Source organism: Mauremys mutica, chromosome 10, assembly GCF_020497125.1.
Source record: "Mauremys mutica isolate MM-2020 ecotype Southern chromosome 10, ASM2049712v1, whole genome shotgun sequence".
NCBI classification, from domain to species: domain Eukaryota; kingdom Metazoa; phylum Chordata; order Testudines; family Geoemydidae; genus Mauremys; species Mauremys mutica.
In genome coordinates, this window is record NC_059081.1 from 45,790,169 (window position 1) to 45,813,268 (window position 23,100).

General features: G+C 40.0%; 1 protein-coding gene across 5 annotated transcripts in view; it reads right to left on the bottom strand.

Annotated features, from left to right (window-relative positions):
* Nucleotides 1–18,585, bottom strand: part of PDE1A (phosphodiesterase 1A) — a 73,085-nt gene extending 54,500 nt beyond the window's left edge. For 4 of the 5 annotated variants that reach the window (XM_045032134.1, XM_045032137.1, XM_045032136.1 and 1 more), the window contains exons 1-7: nt 18,335–18,585; nt 17,147–17,266; nt 13,945–14,127; nt 12,354–12,420; nt 11,391–11,507; nt 9,933–10,073; nt 2,724–2,824 (exon numbers count right to left, since the gene is read on the bottom strand). In XM_045032134.1, the coding sequence (XP_044888069.1) occupies nt 2,724–2,824; nt 9,933–10,073; nt 11,391–11,507; nt 12,354–12,420; nt 13,945–14,127; nt 17,147–17,266; nt 18,335–18,441 (836 nt within the window). In that variant the 5' untranslated portion in view covers nt 18,442–18,585. The remainder of the gene's footprint in view (nt 1–2,723; nt 2,825–9,932; nt 10,074–11,390; nt 11,508–12,353; nt 12,421–13,944; nt 14,128–17,146; nt 17,267–18,334) is intronic. The other variant, XM_045032135.1, reaches the window with a different exon arrangement.
* Nucleotides 18,586–23,100: the final 4,515 nt, after the last annotated feature.

Sequence of the window (23,100 nt, forward strand, 5' to 3'; positions counted from 1 at the left end):
AGTTGGGCTAGAAGGAATATGCCCTTGCCATCAGGGCTGCCACCTCATCATTTCCTGGGACTCCAGAAACCACAAGGACACTGCTGGTATTTCATCATCCCATTCCTGAAAGGTGTCCTGACCAGACCAGACCACAAAGAGGGAACCAGATAACATTGCTACCTCTCCCGGCTTTGGCTAAATCCTGAACACCAACAGGAATGAGACTTGGGTTTCTGCTGTCACCTCCTCCCTCAAGTGTCATTTTCCCTTCCCACCTTATTTTTTCTCTTTCCTCTATTTCTCTCTTTTTGCCTTCTGTTTTACAAGTGTCCTGCTTAGCCGGCCAAGAACACATATTTTGCAACACTGTTTTGAGTCTGTGATCAGAGGCAGCTAAAAGCGTATGGCATGGTACCAGGGAAACTACAGAAGTAAAGCAGGATTGGAAAGTTTGTTGATTAAGTGAACAAAGCATATCCTACCTAAATGATGACAGTGTTTCTGTCCAGTCTCTTATTAATATGGGAAAAATCTATGATTTGCCAATCAGGTATTTTGGTGAAGCACACTTTTTTGATCCACATAGCTAATCATGGTTGTTTTTAATTGGTGCAGAGATTTGACATGACTCTGAGGGTAATTTCTTCTACCTTTCTGAAGCAATAGAAACATGGATGAAAGGCGAATAGATCTCTTTTTTTAGGGTCAGATTCAATATGTACTAGTAAGTATTTAACTGTAAAACTCAGTTTAACAACTTAATTTATTTTCCACTGTTGCAGTACTTCAAACCAAAATATAAAGACTAAAATAGAAAAGCAGTTTAAACTTAGAACAACTGATTGAAGTGATACAACAATTTATTTTTAGCCAGACTGTGTGAGTGCACCAGTATGTTGAAGAGGAAAGGGCTTTTGCTCATAATCTAGCTGCAGACATAGAATTTGTTCATCATCAGATTTATCAAACCATATGTCCCAAAGTACATCAACTGATTAACCTGTATGCAGTCCTTACAGCATTTAAAGCGTACCACTGGCAGGCAGTATAACCTAGGTAAGTGGAAGAACACTTCTGTTCTCTTTTATGAAGAGTGGTTTTCTTGCCAAAATAAAAGTGATGGAAATAATTGTTCGGTATTTCAGTACAGCTGAGGAGGGGGTGCAAAGATGCCTGATGAGCCACTCTGCACTAGACTGATCCCCAGTTCCGCAATCTAACTCACATTAGAGGGTGGGGCACTGTGTCCCAATGATGCCTGGTTGCTCTAGCTCATACCGGCTGTGTCTATGGGCCAAGGGGTCATTATGGAAGCCAGTGATATCTGACATACAGAGTCCTGCCCACACCCCTTTCCCAAACTGCAGTGATAGAGACAGCACCACCAGATGTTCCCCTACTCCGGGCAATCTCAGGGCAGCAGTGGGTCAGGATCTGCCCTACAGTATTTAAAGAAAAAGACAGCTTTTTCTATAGTTAAAACAAACCAATCCCTGCCCAACATACTTTTAAATGATATAGTCATTTCAGCAAAAATATACTTAAGTCCATTATTAATTATTATTAAATGTCTCCATATGCCATATCATGAGAGGCCCAACCCCACCCACACTTCTGAATTAAGGAAGAAAGGGCTTGCTATGCATTTTATACCTTTTTTTCCTACTGCAATAGCATTAAATTTCCACTTACAGCATTTTTCATTTGTAGATCTCAAAATATTTTTAAAAGCTGGATAAATATCTCCCCCCATTTTACAGGGAGGGAACTTGAGGCAAAGAGACTTTCAAGATCCCATAGCAAGGCAGTGGCAGCGCCTGGACTAGAACACAGGGCTTCTGATTCTCAGTCCAGTGCTCTCTCCATTGGACTACACAATACACAGTATAGAGGCTCTCAAAATAGGCAGGGAAAGGCACCTCAGACCTGCTCCCCCCCCGAAGCCTAACTGCCATTTGTGTCTTTGAAAATGTCTTAGTGTCCCAAGGATCTTGCAACTTAATACAAACAAATATGACATCCCAAATAACAGTTTAGGTGGGTTTGGAGACATTGCTAGAGGGGAAGCAGCATTTAAGGAGAGATATGGAGGAGGGCCGGGAGGGTGTCTGGGGACTGGGAGGCCTACTTCAAATATATGACTTAATGGGATACTATAAGAAGCTACTAAGCCAGAAATAAAGGGAGTGGGTACAAAGGATAATGAGAAGAGAGAACGCTCAGAAATATTCTGTACAACTGGCACCCTTGGCAGTCAGTGTTCCAAGCATTTTGCCATGACCCCTCACATATCAATGACCGGCCAACGTGAAGATTTCACTTTAAAGATATGCGAACAGATCCTGTAATCCTTATTCTCACATGCTGTCCTTGCTCACAAAGCCAAGGAGGCTACTCACGTGAGCAAGGATGACATGGGTAAGTAAAGGCTGCAAAGCTGACTGCCATCTGTGTCCAAAGAAGTAAAACATTTTAGGAAGCAGAACTTTAATGTTCACAGCAAGGCCATTCGGAGAAATTGCTGGTCAGGTGAAGCATTTCCCGCTGAATGAGTGCCAAGAATCTCCTTTTCAGTGTACTAAGGTACTATCTTAACCACAGCCAGTGGCACTGAGCCTTGCAGCTGTGATCCAAAGGGTATGAACCTCAGATCTATGCCACTAAACTGCCTTCCTTTTTCTCCTAGATGATGCTGCAACAGCTGCATTCAGACACACTATCACAAGATGAAGCACACTTACCTTGTCTGAATATGGAAATTGTTTGTGGTCCCAGTATGCTCATAATCATGGACTGCAGCTGCGAAGATCATAGCTAAGATTTCCAGTTCTGTGAGCCAGTGCTAGTGAATAAAAGCAAAAATCAGTCACATTTTGTACAACAGCTTAACTGTGATATTACATTATTGAAAATGTTTCTATATGTAGCTTAATTAAACCTTACTTTTCTTTTCCTACTGAATCATAAAATCTTGAACATTGCTAAATACTACACTACAAGAGTCTCCTTCAGCTTCTGTTGACTTCATTGGGACCAGGATGGGCCATTTATGTGCAACAGCAATGTAAAACTTGTATGTTAAAAAAAATAAATAAATAGTTATTATTTGATAAAAGCTTGTGTGATACATTTGGCAGAGGTTTTGAACATGAGGTCTTTTGTCAGCCAGCCAATGTTTGTCTCTTGCAAAATTAATTACACGTAAAACTTAGTATTAAGTTACAATTGTAATTTCCCACTTAGTGTAAGATCTGACCCTCAGACGAACAATGCACAGTGTTTTTCTAAGTACATCATCAACATTAAACATAGATTTTTCCAATCCTGCAAGATGGAAACTAGGGTTCTTTTTTTCTTATTATAGTTAAAATACTGCCACTTGTGAAGCAATTGTATATATATTTTTTACTTGCTATCTGATACTATTCCGTGCTGCTGCATTTCTAAAGACACATGATACGAGTTCTATTGTCTTGCAGAACACATTTACTCAGTCTAGATGAAATGTATCCATCTAAGAGTGAACCCAGTACAAATCTAGTAACAACTACAAATTAACCACACATATGCCTGGTATGGCCGAAAATGTCTTACACCCATTTTGTAATTTTCACTAAATTGAAGGTCTCTTTGGATTTGATACATACCATACTCACCCACCCACTATTATTATTATGGCACCAGGTTCATATCATACAAGGTACAAGTGCTGTTTCATAAGCTGCCTGGATATGAGTACCACAGATTGTTTCATGAGGATGAAAACAGCCAGTAAAGATTCACTAGTATTTTAGAATAACGTAGTGGGACATGCTGAGAAAAGATAAGACTGTCTGAATGCTGAGACTACTGACTAGTTGGTGAAGCTATATAGATTTATGAAGACTACAGTTACGGAATGAGAGAAAGTACTGTAAGAAGTTCTAAAAATGGAAACAACAACCTCCATAGTATTTTGTATTATAAAAACTAGGCCCTGAGCTGGGACTGACTTCCACAATGTTTTCAACAGAACAACTGAAATAGAAACTCATACATTATTAGTAACTAAAGCTAAACAGAAAATCTTTAAGCATCTCTTCCCAAAATCGTTTTTTTAGCAACCACAATAGTTGCTGGAAAATCCTTCTATAATTAGTAGAGAATTTCTTGCAAAGATGTCTATGGACTGCAGACAAATTTCATGTGAAACTGTATGCTGGCAAATATTGTAGCTACAGTAGGGCAGACAATATTCAGTTAAGTATTCAGATAAAACACACGTGGTCCCTTTAGCAGATTGAAATACAAAGCAAAAATCTTCCAAACATCTGCCTTTATATAAGACATGGAATGAGGACAGGAAAGATGGTTATGTCTTATCTCCACTTTCCATTGCTCAGAGTTGGAAAAAAATAAAAAACAAGGTATGGTGGGAAATGTAAGAAAGTGGGAGTATCACAACACATTTAATGGTGGGGGAGGAACATTTTCCCCTTACTTTGAGCATTGTTCACAAGATAAAAAAGAAAAACAAACAAACAATGACTTTAGAATCCCCATACAATTTTCTACATTCCACAAGAATGTGTATCTCAGGGATCAGATTCATTGGTTCCTAACTGTAGACCCGTATTATCTGTCCCACTTGTCTCATCTGGAGATTAATCACTGAAAACATCAGATAACATTGACCCTACCCTTCAGTTCAGGGATTTAATGCAAGTTTGGAGGCTAATTCTCCATCTCCCATGATTCTTGACTTTGTATGTCTAATAGACACCTGGCTGGATGAGACACCTGGTCCTTGTTAGCTCTGACTTCTTCAGATGGGTATTCAGCTATTTGAGCCACATTAGGGCCAGGGAAAGATTTTATCTGTTATTTGACTCAGGGTACGTCTACACTTACCTGCTGGTTCGACGCGGAGAGTTCGACTTTTCGGAGTTCGAACTATCGCGTCTGATCTAGACGCGATAGTTCGAACTCCGGAAGCGCCGCGGTCGACTCCGGTACTCCACCTCGGCAAAAGGAGTTGGCGGAGTTGACGGGGGAGCCGCGGAGTTCGACCCCGCCGCGTCTGGACGGGTGAGTTGTTCGAATTAGGGTACTTCGAATTCAGCTACGCTATTCACGTAGCTGAATTTGCGTACCCTAATTCGACCCCCGCCCTTAGTGTAGACCTGCCCTCAGATTTCAGATACTAGAATTATCCCAGATCTTCAGTATGAGTCCAAGGATTGGACTAAGATAGCAGCAGAAAAGGCAGCTTCTCTGATTACCTGAAAGTTTTGGATAACAGATTCCATTGTGGGTTTACTCTGGGTAAATTAATGTTAGTATGATTTTTTTATTTCTTGACTTTCATAACCCTGGTAGTCCAATAATGTATGTTTTTTGTTTGTTTGTTTGTTTTCATTTATTAAATACTACAGTTGGGAAAAGATAATTCTGACTATCTAGGCTTTTTGGCAAACTGGAAACAAAGCAATTCTCTGGAGAACTGTAAAACTAAGGATACTAAGATGTATGCCTTCTGTAAAAAGGATTAGAGGTTGTGGGGTTTCTAAAACCCAGCTTTATGTTATCTTTGCTTTAATCCATGGCCCAGAGAAGTGCAGAGGGAAAAAACAGGATCAATACTTGACAGTTCTCTGTCTCAGTTCCACAAGCTACAGAGAAAACACAGAAAGGCTACAAATGACGTGCCTGAACTGATAAATCCACTCCTGTGGGCACCTATTCTAGAACAACATCAAAGGTGGGTGAAATATCCCAGGCACATGTCAGAGAGGAGAGTGGCAGTGCAGATAAAGGCATTAGAAGGGATGCCTGCTGTGAAAACAATTAGCTTGTGAGCAGTACTGTGTGTCGTTCTCAACAGGTAAATAAGGCTGCAAGTTAATTAAGTGACAGAAGCAGGAGAAAAGACAAACATAACATTTGTGCATTGTACTGTCAAGCTCCCCCAAGTGAGGGTGGTGCGATCTAGCAATGTGAGGTACTGATATGGCTCACATTCATTTAAATGTATTTATCCTCCAGACACCCCTGTGAGGAAGGGAAGTACTATTATCTCCATTTTACAGAGGAGAAACTGAGCCACAGAAGGACAAAGTGACTGGTGCAAGGGCTGACAGGAAATGTATAGTGGAGCCAGGAATTGAAACCGGGTATGCTGAGTCCGAGGCTACAGTTCTAACCATGGGACCATCTCCTAACTCAGCCTTTATTGCATGACATTAATACGTTGCAGGGCAATGGCATCACTAGGGCCTTTTTCAAGCACTGACACTCAGAAAATATTATTTTGCCTGGTAGGCTGCATCACTTTGAAAATACTGTTGGCTTTCTGCGGTCCCATTAACAGTGACAAAAGTTATCCAGGAACCGTTACAATAAATATTTTCAACTGTGGCCATCTAAAACAGGCCTTAATTGATTAAGAACCATTTGTATAGGCAGTGCAAATTATTATGGTGTTACACAGGACAAGAAATAGCTATCAAGCCTAGGAGTGTGGGACAGAATTCAATACACCCAAGTGCATTCTGGGTACTGATATGCAAATACTCAATAGCAAGGATTCTGATGTGCAATGTATTCCTCCATCCAGTGTTCAGAGATACACTCTGGGTGTCATTGAACTCTGTAGGCTGAAGTCAAATTTCAGTATTAGGGCTTTCTTCTCCCGGTCTTCATATTTATATAGTGGTAATAGTTTGCTAGGCTCTTTACAGGCATGTATTAACTAATCACTCAGGGTAAGACTTGAAGTCATTGCTCCCAGTGACACCAGTGGGAATTGTGTCTAAGAAAAGACTGAAGATTTTGACTCTCGCTTTGTAAGAAGCATTATAGTTAACATTTACAATATTAGAATTAAATGCCTGATACTTTAGACACTTTTCTAGAAAGGAAATCAAAATTTCCTAGAATACTAAGACCAAATTCTACATTGTCATTGGGCTTGATCCTTTTCCCATTGCCAGTCAATGAGGAAGCATCAGGCACCTATATTACATGTAACCCCAGTGATTTACAAGGTGTATATCAGGGCATAACTTGAAAACCCGTAGAGCCAACTGTAAACTTGCCATTTTCACAAGTGCTTTGTACTCTACTGTCTTAGAAACAGAAGTCATACAATATATTGTTACCACTTCCGTCCTTGTTCTCTGTCTTTTAAAACACAATGTTCACACTCAGGACCAAACAGCGTCCCGAAAGGTAATTGACAGAGATGAAACATTAATTCTGAGTCAGGACTAACAAGTGTCTAACTAACCAAATTGGTAGTGTGGAGATTCCTTACTGAAGCAATGTCAAAGGGCAATAGTATAAACATTGCAAGTTAGGATGAGTGTATGTACCTGCATCAGCTGCCAAAGGCAAGACAACAAACGGAAGCACTGGGACATTGTAGCAGTGCAAAGCAATCTCCTGGCTGCCACAGGCTCTATGAGGAGCAAGTGAGCTCAGGGTGTTCAAGGGTGTAAGGATCAGGCCTTTTCCTGTAGCCATATTGTAAGGCCTAAAGCCTAAGGCCTTTGTCTGCAGCCATATTAGGAGAGCAGCAGCCATTAGCTGAGAAGCAGGAAGTAACATCCTCACATTCCATCTAAATTACATGAAAACATTGTAATATCGGGCTGTTAAGAAGGAGATCCATCCTAATAGTACCCACCATCACCAGATAAAGAAACAGATCTTAAGCTGGTTAAGGAAAACTTAGTTTGATAGCATTCCATCTGGCAAGAAACCAATTATCAAAAATTGTGGTTGTGAAATCCCCATTTCTTTATTGTTTTGTCTTTATGGTCCCCACTTCTCTATTGTTTGACTGTATGACCTCTGTCTCATTCTTTGATTGTTTCTGTCCTTTACATAATTAATTTTGCTAGGTGTAAATCAATTAAGGTGGTGGGGTAGGATTGGTAAGAGAATTTTGTTACAATATGTTAGGATTGGTTAGTAAAATTTTAGTATAATGATTGGTTAAGGTACAGTTAAGCAGGACTCAAGTTTCACTATATAAACTGGGGTCCAAAAGGAAGTTCTTTGGAAACCAGCACCAGGACACAACCCTATCAGAGCTGCCAGACCTCAGCACTCTGCCAATGACACTGTGCAGAAACTGAAGTCCCCCAGTTGGACCTGATCCTGACTGGCCATCAAGAAAAGTTCATGTGCTTTATTGGGACTGGGAGTGGTAAGCACTGTATGTGTACTGTGGGCTATTTTTGGTGATTTTTAATAGATAGAGGATAAGGATATTACTGTGTAAACTCTTTCATTGGTAAAAAGGTCCTGCAAAACTGCACAAAATTATGCCCTGAGCTTAGGAATTGGGTAAGAGTGGGTACTTAAATTGATGCCTGATTGTACTTAAAAAATGCCTGAGCCCTAGGAACAGGGTAAGGGTAGGTGCCTAATTTAAGAGGGTTACGCTTTGAACCCTAGGAACTTGGTGTAATGGGGTGGGACTCACCCCTGTGGTGCCTCCTGCTGGTCATCCATGGAATTAGCTCTTCCAGCCTCCAGAGCGCCCTCTGCAGGCCAGTGTCCCACTTGCCGCTGGGCCCAAGTCCCTCCTGGACCCCAGTGCCCCTTTCAGGCTGCGGTGCTGCCTCCTGGCAGTACCCCACAGTCTCAGGGTCTCCCCACCCAGGGCAACCCCCAACCCTGTATCCCCACCTTGCCTCAGTCATGGGCTACTGCCAGTCACCATCTAGCCCCCGCTCACTGGGGCAGACTACGGTGTAAAAGCCACTCATCATAGACAAGGGGTTTTTGGACCTGCTGCCTCTGCCTACTCGTGGGCTGCCCCCTGCAATCCCAGTACCCAATTGGCCTTCCACTTGGCTGCAGCCTGGGGGGTTTCCAGGCTGGAGCTCCCCAGCTCCCTTGGCCTTTCCCCAGCTCTGCTCCACTCCAGGTACCTTCTCTCAGATCCCTGAAGCCAGATCCCTCCCCCTCAAAGCTAGAGAGAGTCTCTCTGTGGCTTCTAGCCCCAGTCCTCTTATAAGGGCCAGCTGGGCCCTCATTAAGCCAGTCTTGGCCTGATTGGGGCGTGGCCCCAAGCTGAGGCTGCTTTCCCCCATCAGCCCTGCTTTTCTTTCCCTGCCACAGCCCTCTCCCTGGGCTGTTTAAAGCCTTTTAAGGCAGGAGCAGGTGACCACCCTGCTACACTTGGTAAAGGTGGGTGACCCTCGAGTGTGTGAGTAATAGAGAATTTTGTGCGGGTAGCAAGGGATGCACTGGTTCAGTGCAGTCCCTTACCTGCAGAACCCTCAGCAGAGATTAAAGCTGCAAAACCTGCAGGGTAAGGGCTGGTAATGGAAACAACACTTGTCCATCCCTGTGGATGAATGCTCCTCTAGGTCACTAGGACACTAATCACTTCCAGGGATGCTCCAGGGAAAATTAAGAGAAGACCCTCTCTAAAGCCTTTTTGCTTATGTAGGGAGAATCATCCGCATATTATAGCCCATTTTCCTTTGCTGAGTTCTAAAAAGAAAGGAAATGAATAGGCTGCCTCATCCACATGTTCAATGTGTACTGCTAAACTACACTGTTGTTCCCTGGGGAGAGAATGCCCCGTGGCTAGAAACGGCCCCACACCCAAAACCCCAGATCCTGATTGAGATTTGTATCACAGTAAGCAGCTCAAATCTGTCTGCAGAATGGATCACACACCAAATCCAAGCATCAGAAATTTGAGAAAGCTCTCATTTAGATTGAGAGTCCCCAATTTTGGCTGTGATTATAGCTGTGATTTTCATGCAACCTCTATAGAGACATGAGGTTCAGAGCCAGTTCCCGAGTTTGGGCCCATCTCTAGATAAAGCCCCCTTTAAAATTATTGATGTCTGTAGCACCAGTAAGCCTGCATATAGATACCCATGTAGATACATATATAACGGTGAATTTGAGAAACTAAAATGGCTGAGTTCTGTAGTTTTTCTTACCATGATACCAGTATGAAGCATTATGTAATGCACGGTTTGAGTAACATCAGCTGCATGGATCAGATTGTGGTATGGATTTTTGTACTTGCTGTAACCAACCTCCAAAGCTTCTGCAAATGAAATAAGACTGGGCACAGGGATCTGAGAGAAGCAAACATTAGAATAATAAGCTATGTTTCTCTTGCAACAGCTACAAAGTCAACGGTGTAATAACTAAAACATAAATTAACACACAGTGCAACTCTGATACACCAGTTCACAAATATCCAGGTGACGGGGCAAATTACTAAAACGTAAAGGACTAGAACCTGATCGGCACTGGAGGAATTCACAGACTGCTCTGCTCCTGTTCCCCTTAGGGGACACATTCCCCTGCTTACACTACATGCAATGTGGGACCGGCATATAAGGGGGAATGGACTGTACCCAGAAAGGTGCAGGAGGGGAGCATTCCCCGTGTATGTCTAGGAACTCATGAGGCATTCATGTAACAAAGGTATGACACATAGGATTACTAGTAGAAGACTGATCTTTATATCCTGGCCCCAATCACCTAACCAGGAGGTCAGGGTTACAAATGGTGTCCCCTGACTTCAATAGCCTCACGCTCCCTCAATGTGGGCCGCACACAGTGCACAAGGAAGGGCTGTGAAGTACAGGCACAATCTAGCTCTATATTTTTTTAGGCAGTTAAATAAGAAGTTTTTTCCTAAGACAAGACTCCTAGCAATTTTGTGTGATAAACTGAAAACTGGGTTTCCGCAATGACAGTGAAACTTTAGTTCAATATCATAATAATGATAAATAAAAAAGTATTGTGCACTTTGATAGCACTCTTTAGGTGAGCATCTCAAAGTGCTTTACAAATATGAAACAGTTAAGTCATACAATATCCCTCAGACAGCACTGTTATGTAGCCTCCTTTAGGGTGGCATGTGGCAGGTGTTTAACACTATGCCATTAAAACAATCTAGAACAGGAAGAGGAAGTGTATAGTACTCAGCTGAAACCGCAGTGAGCATTTAGGTCCACAGATTGTGATCTAAGCTATCTCAAATGCTCAGGACCAAAGTTTGCATGTCTACCAGCACCGTGTCTCCTTCCCAAGTCTGGGACATGGGCTCAGTACAAACTCATAAGGAAGCAAGCTACCTGTGCACTTTTTGCATCACTCTGCTGTGCACTGGGGACCTCCCATCCAAAAGCTGAAGACCTGCTTAGTTTTCAATCTTTGTCAGGATCTCAAGAGCAGCAGAATGACTGTAGACAACATTAGGTGGAACTTTATTGTTATTACAATGAATATAGTCTGATGTCCTGTATGTGATGTCTTTTAAACTTTGCAATTCTGTACTTCATTTGTTCAATAAAATATAATTTTAAACATAACCCAATTTTTTAATATTTTAAATATGTATGTCTTATTTTTCTATTTGAATTTTGTATGATGCTTCTGACCTTGAAACGGCTCATAAGGTCATATCTGGTGAACAGCTCGTACATCATGAATTTCAGACTGTGCTCTCCACTTGCTTCATTTAAGGCAAACACATCAAATGACCATTTATCAACATCCTGCAGATTAAAAAAACAAACAAACAAACAAACACTTTCATATGTTTAAATAGGTCCCATCTAATAAATGGAAAGGTTTAAAACAATATCTATTTCCCCAAAGTCACAGGTTCCTTTTACTTCATGTTACTCATACTAAGGGTTATTCTAATACTAATAACAAACCTAGTTAGGAAAATTATTAGAAAAAAACCCTTGTATCCTGAGTTATATAATTGTAGGAAAAACTGCTAGCTGTTTTGTATGCTCACAGTCTAAGGCCCTGATCTTTCAAACACACGAACAGCTTTACACACATAAATTGTTCCACACAGAGTTCAGTGGAACTACTTGTGTGCTCTTTTGCATAGACTATGCCATAAATACTTTAAAAAAATCATGGTAAGCACTATAACATTTGTCTTTTAGGGAAACAGGTTACATACTACCTTCTTGCTTAAGAAATACCATTGTCGATTGTATGTTGTAGCTATATACAACATGATTACTCTTCCCCCAAATCCCCAAAAAGGAAAGATACGCTGCTCTCTGAGACACTGGATTTCTATTATAATTCGGAGCTGATAAAATCGTGACAGGTACATTTTATAAAGCAATTTTCTACTCAAATTTGTCCTTTTGCTCTAATGATATCTAAATGAAATCATAATGAAATTGAGATATAATAAATATCATCATATGCTATTTATGAATTTTTCAATACGGCTTTTCTCTCTTATGCATATTCATTTCTACAGTACCATATATGGCCATAATATTTTCAGAAAAAGCACCCTAATTTCATCCTAAAAAAATAATTAGCACACATACAAATATATTGAAATTACACGATTGAACTGATTTCACCTTAAATGTTACTATCACTTCTGCTGGGTATGCCAAACCAACCATGTTAGAGGTCCTTCGGTACATCCTAAAAGAACAAATGCATTATTTATTAGGTGGTACTTATGCCATTTTAAAACATTTCTTTTTTCAGTTTCTCTTTTATAATTTCTGAATTAAGGGCTTAATCCAAAACCCATTCAACTCAGTGGGAGTCTTTCTATGAACTTCATGGGCTTTGAAGAAGGATCCTGTGTACTACGAAGTCTGACTTTCCAGTCTAATACTACATTGCTAGGAATACTTCTTGCTCCTCTAAGTAATTGTTGTAGCTATTCATATCACTTAATGTGAATAAAGAAAATTTGCTATTTTAGTTTAGTATGGTCATCAGTACCATTACCACAGATTCACCTGCTTTGTCTCCTAACAAAAGGATGGCCTACATGTGGGCTTCAGGTATTAAAATATTCAGGCACAGATCCTCAGCTGGTGTAAGACGGTGCTGCTCAATTAATTTTAGTATGAAACCATGAGTATCAAATATAACTAAGTTAATTGTGTTATTACTTAAGTAAATGTGGAGTTGCCAAAGATAGATCATTTGAGTTGTTTGGAATAGAGATTTGGATACACAAATATCTCTGATCCATTGGAATACAATTTATCTAATGTAAAAAAAGCAACTATAGACCTGAGACTATGTTTTTTTCACAAAAAGACACGTTTACAAATATTCTGGTATGCACATAGGTAATGGTCCTCATAAATGCTGTTGGAAATGTAACTCCCTTTGCGCTACTTTAGCTCATATATTTTGGCAGTCCTCCTATATCAAGAATTTCTGATAAAGTGGGGGTGTCAAAGGACCAATTTCATATTGGATGCTAAGTTGGAGTTTCACTGAAGTTTCACTCTTAGATATATTCCTGATACCTGGAAATTACCTGGTAACAAGGCAGCGTGGTTCCAGAGTGCAGCTTTGGCTGCAAAAAAATGAATCCTGCAAAAATGGAAAAGTTGATCCCCACCAAATATTGATGCCTGGCTCAGGGATATGGCTGACGTCGCAGCAAATGAACAACTGGCATTTCTCAGAAAGGGAAAGCCAGAAAAACTCAAAGCAATTTGGGCTGACTTTTAGAGGTCTATGATTAATGTAGACCCTGAAGATAGTTATGTTACTTCCCGTCCCCTCCCTTCCCTTTTTTCCTAACCATCTTTATTTACTTGTATTCTGATCAATCCGGTATTTTGGTATATTTGCTGTATTTGAAAAAAACAATACAAAATCATAAATAAAAAAGTAAATGTTGAGTCTTTGGCACATTTTGGTGTAAATAGGTCTAAGCCATGGAGTTTGGGTCCAGAACTTTCCAGAGTTCAAGAGGATTGGTATCTAGGGGTTTCATTTAGAACTTAGGACAGACCATTAGAAAGATGGGGCGAGGATGGCATTCAGATGTAGATCTGAACTTTCCCAAATATTTGGTTCAGGGTCATCTCCAATTTTGGTACGCATCCTGGTCCCACTTGTTGCCTAGCATTTGGCTCGGATAGCACCATTGTGGTTAAACATGTTATCTGCTATCACACTAAAATCCACAATCACCTTTCTACAAATATCCCAGCCTGTACAGCATGTACGATGCTTCGAAATTTTGGCTTTTCTTCGGGTCTCCTTTTCGTCATCCCCATTTTCCTCGTGAAGGTAGAAGCCAGCCAGTCTCGTACTTCCAGTGGGACTGAATCAGATTGGATGTCAGAAAGTTCATCTTCAGTATCCAAAAGTCTCCTACAAAAGATATGAATAACAGAATCTGTCAAACTGAAGCAACGAGGTGGGAATAAGTGACCAGGTGATAACGTGCAGTTTTAATTGCAGTTAGACTAGTTTGTAGCATTGTCTCTGGTTCATTACAAAACACTTACCCTGCTCACTGGGGAAGGGCTTTGATAGGGATTGGAGCACTGGAAACACCCTTTGGGATGGGGGAGGATGGGAGGGAGTGAGGGAGAGGGGCAAGGGAGCTTACAGGGAGCAGTTGTGACAGCATTCTACATGCCTCCTATTCCTTCCTTCCTTCTACCCATCTTTGCCGTCAGCGTGTGGGAACAGCTTCTAATCTCACCTCTTTCCCTCACCTCCCACCCCCTTCACTTCCTACGCTGTAGGAAGCAGCATTAAAAGGGCTCCTCCAGGCTGGACAATTGAATACTTTCCAAATTCTTCATAGCCACCACATACAAACCCATTCTCTCTGCCATTGTGTGGGGGATGGAGGAGCTTGCTATTTTTCATCTGAAAGGAGATTAAAAACTAGAAACTGGTTGTAAATTTAATTTTCTCTGGCCATTTTTACTATTCCCTCACAAAGATAGGGCCTAATCTGTCTGTGATGGATGTTAACAGGAGTTTCAATATGAACACAGCCCAGGAACAGGGGAATGGGAGAAAATTGCCTTTTTAACCAAGTTGTTTCTTTTTACTGTTTAGTTTCTCCCTCCTTCTTTCAAGGCACATTCCAGCAATTCTCATGGGACCCCTTATTTCTCATGAGAGATACCCGGGTGGCAATTTACATGCAAGAGACAGTTTGACGGTACACCCACATGGTATGCTTGTTTCGGAGGTAAATTACATTCCTGACCTCAGCAAGGGTAGAAATAGCAGCGTAAGTGATGAGGCAAGTAGAGTAAGAACACACCTGAAGGGTGTGGGTATAGAGGTGAGTAAATACCATTCACACTCTACTCACCTCAAGATGTGCCTCCCTGTCTACACTGCTATTTTTAGCAGTGTGGTGTCGTGCTGCCTCCTGGTGCTGGCGCCTTTCCCCTCTGCAGGAAAAGACTCCCCTCAGTGGGGAAAGGCTCTGGAACGGGTGAGACGGAGGGAAAAGTCTCTGCCATCTCCCCATTGCTGGAGCCTTTCCCTGCAGCAGAGAAAGGCTCTGGCAGGGAGATGCTGTAGTCCTTCCAGGCTGCCAGCCCTCTGCCAGAGCCTTTCACTGACACATACACTTCCAAGTGTGAATGCAGCCTGTTTTTCACTGTAGCATGTAGATACACAGACCTTGCATGCTGCCACCAGTGGTGCGTAGAGTAAACATATCTTAAATGGCTCTCATTCCTGCTTAACAAACTAGGAAACCAACTGCTGCAATACAGATATTGTACAGTGGGCCAGATCCTCAGCTATTATAAGTTGGTACAGCTCCCTTCCTGGGATAGCTAAGAGGACTTAGTAAGTTTTCCTAATGCATTATTAGTTTCTTTAAAGAATCCAACTGAATGAACATTTTACCTTCAATATCTACCATTACTGTCTGGAGTTCCTCTCCTCCAATTCCATCCTAAATCCCTCTCCAATCATGCTTTCACCCATTGCACTCAACTGAATCTGCTCTTGTCAAAGTCTACAAAGGCCTATTCCTAGCCAAAAAAGAGGGCAACAAAAATGATTACGGGGCTGGAGCACATGATTTATGAGGAGAGGCTGAGGGAAATGGGATTGTTTAGTCTTCAGAAGAGAAGAATGAGGGGGGATTTGATAGCTGCTTTCAACTACCTGAAAGGGGGTTCCAAAGAGGATGGATCTAGACAGTTTTCAGTGGTACCAGATGACAGAACAAGGAATAATGGTCTCAAGTTGCAGTGCGGGAGGTTTACGTTGGATATTAGGAAAAACGTTTTCACTGGGAGGGTGGTGAAGCACTGAAATGCGTTACCTAGGGAGGTGGTGGAATCTCCTTCCTTAGAGATTTTTAAGGTCAGGATTGACAAAGCCCTGGCTGGGATGATTAAGTTGGGGATTGGTTCTGCTTTGAGCAGGGGGTTGGACTAGATGACTTTCTGACGTCTCTTCCAACCCTGATATTCTATGATTCTATGAAAGTTCAGAACCAGTAATTTTCCCTGTCAGCTGCCTTCGACACCATTAACCATGTTCTTTTTGAAATCTTGTGCTTCCTTGACTTCCATGACTCTGTCCTCTCCTCATTCGCCTCCGACCTCTCTAATCCCTTCTTCAGCAGATCCCTTTGGAGGATCTTCCTCATCTGCCCTCCAACTTTCTGTGAGGGTTCACAGGGCTCTATCCTTGGTCCCCTTTTCTCCTTCTAAACCTTTCCTATGGGTAATCTCATCTGCAAACAAATTCAACTACCATCTTCTATGCTGTTGACTCAGAGATCTGTCTCTCTACTCCAGACCTATCTTTCCATCCAAACCAGGATCTCAGCCATGGATCTAGCTGTCAACTCAACATAGCTAAAACAGAGCTCTTAACCTTTCCTCCCAAGCTCTTCCCCAACTCCTTTCTCAACCACTGTGAACACCACCACAGGCCTGTAATCTAGGCATCCTCTTCAACTCAGACCTCTCAACAGATCCTCACATCCAGGCTTTGCCTAAATCTTACATTTTTTTTCTGCAGAACATGTCTAAGATGTGGCCTTTCATATCTAATCACACAGCTAAAACTCCAGGCTGTCATTGTCTTGCATCTCAATTATTGCAACATACTTTTCTTTGACCTTGACAATCTTGAATTACTCATATCCATTCAGAAAGCTGCTGCAAATATCATATCCCTAGCCCATCACTTTGACCATGTCACTCCTCTCTTGAATCCTTTCATTGGCTCCCCCATCTCTATCACATCAAACATAAGCTACTTATCTTCCCTGTTAACACGTTTCATAGTCTATGCCCACCCTATCTCTCATTTACTATCAAGATGTTAACTCCTGCCTCTGACTGGTGCAGGTAACAGTCTCCCTTGCCCACTTGTTAAATTTTCAAACAAGCACCTTTGTGCCTTTTCCTGTGCTGCTCCTCTTGCTAGGGAGGAACTCCCTGTAAACGTCTGCAAAGCTACTTCATTATCCTCTTTCAACTTGCTCCTTAAAAACTCTCCTTTGCTGTAATGCCTATAAAAACAAACAAACAAAATCTTGATAATGTTTAGGTTACTGGTGCATTTGATACCACTGCCTATCATGCTAACCCATATTATTTCATTGGATAAAGTGTTTTGTTTGAGCTGAAACTATTTTTTTGTTTGCTTTTCAGTTGACAGAAAAAAATGAATTTTTTTTGTTTCAAGTTGGCCCTAAACTTTCTCTCCCCCCTTCACCTCAGTTCACCCACTGAAAAAAAAATTGGTTATTCACAGAGCTGTAATTACAGCAGTACATGCACTACAAACTGTTTTTTCCTAAGGGTTTTAGAGAGACACCTAAGACTTTTGGGGAAATAAGGTATTGTAGAGTAGGGAATTATGCAGATTGCACATTGGTGATGGAAATATGAATGGCCTTTGGTTAAATTCATTAAAGATTGTGAGGCACTGAGGTAGTACAGTAAAGAGAGCCATATAAGAATCTAGATACCTGGCTGGCTGGATATATAGATGAATAAACAAACATATACATTTGAGCTGACCCAAGGAAAACTAAATAAGTTACATACTGCACAAAAGAAATAAGTAGCCTTACTCTAACAAGTAGATTATTCATTGTAATTCACTCTATACTTATTACGTAAAATACACAACCCTTGTCTAATAAAGCCTGTTATTTTTGTCTACTTCCAAATCTATTCACTTGGTCATGCTAATGAATGATATCTAATTACATTTATATAGGTGAATAGCTAGGCCACCAGTAAATACCCTACCATTGTTATCTATAGGACTCTGGAAACGTATATGGTATAACATACAGATCTTATGACTCGTGAATATGCATTAAAGTAAACATTTCACTTCACTTCACATTTCACTTCACTGTACAGACATTTATGAACACTGAAAATTGCCCAAATTGAAACATACTTCCCAAGTCATAAAAATCTCATTAAGGCATATTATAAACAACTTTAGATTGTCTTAAGTATTATTCACAAAATACATGTAAGTACAAATGTGATTGAATTGGGATACAAGGAACAATTGAACAGAAGTGTGCATCAACTAGAAATATTAATATAGTACTTACATAACAGTGAATGAAATTTTCTTTTTGACCTTATGGCTGTCTGTTTTTGATTTGGCTGAGCTGCAATTTGTTTTGACACCAATTTTGTCTTTTTTATCCTGGGTCATTTTGTAGCTGCTTTTTGTGCCCTAACCCACTGCAGTAAATCACTACATTAAATATATTAAGTAAATTGTACGGCCCCTTCTCCTAAGTGCAGGTCATTCTTACTATTACTACGGTTGCTCTGAACATAGCAGTAACAACGACAGTGTGGTTCTGGAGCAGATGTATTATGAGGTCACGCTGATGTAATTACAGATCACTGTAATGTAATCACTGATCTATGTAATCTCTATGGTATACCCATGTGGATGGCATCATTTAACATACAAAAATTTCATACTAAAGAGTATTTTTACTTGTAATCTCCGATTACCTATACACTTCAAATCTCCATTTCCTTACAAAACTTCAATAAAAGAACAAGGAATTATTGATTTTTTCCAATGAAAGTTATTACTGTCCAGATAAGTGGAACTCATGTTAATTAAGACCAGGATTGGCTATAGATTAGTTGGAAAGCCTCACGGACACTCAAATCATTCCACCTTCTTGATACTCCTGCACATTTAAGAGTTACGTTTGATACAGAGACCTTATCTATTCTAGGGAATTTACCTTCTGCTGAGAGATCGAGTACAGCTGAACTGAAGCTGAACAGGGTTTAATTGCAAGTAGTGGAGCAAGAGGAAAGACCGTTCAGTGGTTAAGGCACTAGACTACAACCTTGGAGACTTGGGTTCAAGTGCCTGTTCCACCACAGACTTCCTGTATTACTCTAGGCAAGTCAGTGTCTCTCTGTGCCTTAGTTTCCCATCTGTACAATGAGGATAATAGTATGCCACAACCTCACAGAGAGATTTAAGACTCAGAAACTGCAGACACACCCATGAAAGATTATAATGGGGCCATCTAAGTATTCAACACCTTTGCCGCAAATATGGTTAAACACTGCAGGTGAAGAGAGCACGCCAGCCAGACCTGCCTCCAAACCCACCTCCCTGTAAGATTTAAGCATGATTTCTTAAGTCATGCTAAACACAGTTTGCCCTGGTTTACACTTGCAGCTAAACTGTGTTTAGCATCAGTTCAGGTGCACCTGTGACTTTCGCCTGCAGGCTGCTCAGCAGGAGGCCCTTGGTTTAATGCAGAATTCAGAATTGCCAGATAGTAACTTTATACATAAGAGTACTTCAAAGACATTATGTTTGTTGGAGATGAAAGATATTTCAACTAAGCTTGAAGTACAATCCCCTGAAAAGACAACACCGAACCAGTATAGTATCATCACATACAATAGTGCCTACAGTCAAAGAAAACATGAAGAACTGGGTGACACTGAGAACAGAACCATGGAACTGTACCATAAGCACAACAAAATGAGGAAATAGAAAATCTCAGTTGTACTAGAGTTGTTGAGATCAAAGAGCTTAAAGCAAAAGATTTTTTCATGGTCTGATTCTGAAGGAGTTAAGACGTTATATAAATAATAAGCAGGGAAAAACAGAACCAGCATTAATCCCTAGAGCTGTCAACTTTATTCTCAACACCCCTGCAGTCACAAAAGAAGACAGAGACAAAGAAATATTATTCAGAATGAATTCTAGGAGACAGGATTCAAAGCACGTGGCTTAGCTATGTGTGTGCAGAAAGAGTATTTACAAAGTGGAGACAGAAAGAAGTAATGACTGTTAGAAAGAAAAGATTAAGACAGAACATAGGTTTTGTGAGTTAAAATTTGGCAGGACTTTGTGCATCTGCTCCTAATTTCCTGAAAAAAATCTCCTTTGGGGCTGAAACTTTCCAGGTTCATTCACAAAGTAGAGGTGATGACTTTCGTTTGTTTTGATTTGAGGAAAATCCTTGCAGCTGTTTTTGAGTTACTGGAAAGTGAAAGGGGAAAAACACTACTACTACAAAATTTGTTTTTAGACTTTTTTCATTTATCAATAACTCAAAGTTACTCAGGAAAAACCTCCAAATTTTGCTTGGAACAAATGAGGACCAGGCTCTTTACTACTTATGAAAAGAAAAAAAATTACAAATCAGAAAGTTAGATCAAAATGAACAATCACTTCTGAGCCTGTTTGTTTAAAATTTTCATTTCACGTTCATTTAAAATCATGCTAAAAATTAGCAGATCTTAATGAAGCCTTAGGTTTTTTGTGTGGGTTTGTGTGTGTGTATACACATGTGCACAATACTTTCCTGGCCTCAAAGACAAAGAGACTGATGTTGGGATGATCTGCAGGAGAGTGACCATAAAACATGCATCATCAACCTCCATATTAAGGCTCAGATTCTGCAAGCATACACACGTTACTTAAGGAGACATGTGAGAAGACCCTTGAATAGAATCAGGAAAACGAGGTTTGTCAGCAATTTTGAAAAGTTGGAAAAAAAATAATTTCAGGTCAGACCATAAACAATTTTAGAAATTTTCAGAAAATCAAAAAGTAAAAATATATATATAATTTTGGTCAAACAAAACATTTAATTTTGACAAAACTGAAATATTTTGTTTTGATTTCAACCACTTAAATGTTTCTGAACTTTTTTTAAAAAAACTAAATTAAAGGAAATTTTGAAATGAAAAGTTGTTTCATACAAAAAAACCCAAAACATTTTGATTTTTTCTTAACTTATTATTCTTTTCGCCCTTAAATAACCAACTTGGTGACATCAAAAAGATTCTCAAAACATTTCATTGTTGCCAAATCTGCATTTTTCATGGAAAAAAAAGTTTTGGCCCCAAATTTTTCCCCAGCTGTACCCTTGACTTTGCTCAGTGGGAATACTCACATGCATAAACATTTGCAGAATAGGGAATCAAATGTCTCTCATATTGTTTCAGTTATGCAACTGTCTTATAAAGTTAGCCTTGCATAAAAATGTATCCAGTCAAATAACTGCAACACAGATGTGAGCTCGCAGCTCCCCTCTATCCTATTCACCCCACTAAGTTGTTTACTCTGCTCCCCAGAATCCTATAAATATCTGGGAAGTGTGAACTTCAAAGCCTAGTTGAAATTATTTAAATTTTAGTATGCATAGACAGGTAATATTTTCTCTACTTAAAAACTAAACAATATAAAAAATGAACTAAAAATCCCCTATATTAATGTAAGAATTAGCTAAACACAACAAGTCAAGAAATGCTAAATCTAAGATTTATTTTACTGATGTAACATTAATTCTCTGGCACTGCACATATATAATATCTTATATTAAATATATCTAGTATGTGGAATGTGGGTGTGTTAAGATTTTGCATTTAATTACATTCATTCCCTGGGTGGCACTCCCATTGACAGTAGTGGGAATGATGAGCAAAAACTGAATATAGAATATGGCCCAGAGCATTTAAAACATACTGTAAAAATGAGAGACAAATTAATATTGTACTTAGAATAACTAACAACTTGATCTATTTGTCATGGTAGAATGCTTTTTACAGAGTATAACTCTTCAAACTCCAAGTATTGTTAATTTACAGCCTTTTCATTTAATTAGAATTTTAAATATAATAATGGAATAGTCAGAAGTACATTTCTTCTCCCTTAGGAATACATAAAAAGTACTATGGAAGAGATGAGAGATGAGAAAATGAGTCCAAATTTAAACCACTTAAAATTATCCGATGGTGAAAAAATAAACTCTTACTGCTGATCTGTCATACTGCCTGTGAAGATACTGAAGTTCTAATTCCGTAAAATATATTTTGTGGCTTCCACAGCACCCGTTATGCATAGTGGGGGGAAATTGGCTCTTCAACTCAGTCAACTGATAAAGCCTGGAATCAACCCCTGGAAACTGTTTATAAAATAAAGTGCTTATCATACAGAGAACTGAAGCACCCATGGGAAGATAAAGTACTTATAGTCCAAATGGCCAATTCATTCACATTTTAACCACCAGCCATGACCTTTCATGAATTTTACTGGCTTAACCGTTCTCTCCTTAAATTAATGTGCACAGTTGTATCCAATTCTCGAATACTTCCTATCTGCCTCCTCTAGGGTCCTTATCCTAGGTCAACTGAAAAACTCTCATTTACTTCCATTGAAGTTGGATCAAATACAACAGTGGTTGAGGTCCATCTTGAGCAGAAATAGGACTTTCTTGCCCAAACAAAAAACGTATCAGTCTTACAGGGAAGAGTCCATCTCCATATTAGCCTCTCAAGGGGTTTCAAGGAGCACGCTTAGAATAGTTGTCCTGACATTATTGGCAGTAACTTAATAGCAATAAATGGCAAAGACAATATGGAGAACTATAGGCACTGTGGTGATAGAGTAGTGGTGGGACATAAAATGTCTAATTTTGGATTTCATTGCTACAGACGTTAGTGAAAAAATTCACGTATGTAATAAATGACCCTTCCTCTTTCAGCTGCCTTTTCTGTTCAGAAGTGTAGATCTATAGCCCAAATTTTCCCAACAGTCCAGGAGGGTTGTATCTGGTGTCTGGCCCAGGGCCATCTCCGATTAAAAAGCTCATTTCAGAGAAGATAAAGCTGGAGGTTTTCAAAATGCAAATATTTGAATGTTCTATCAAATTGCCTTTTGTTGGCCCCCACAAGATTTTGGAAGGAAGGGAAAACAAGGAAGATCTTTGGAGGCAGTTTGCAAGGTTGGTGAGAAGGGAACAGGCAAGTGAAAGATATTATAAAAGAGACTGAGGGTTATTTTTAATTAGGACAAGACTGAAAAATTTAAAAAACT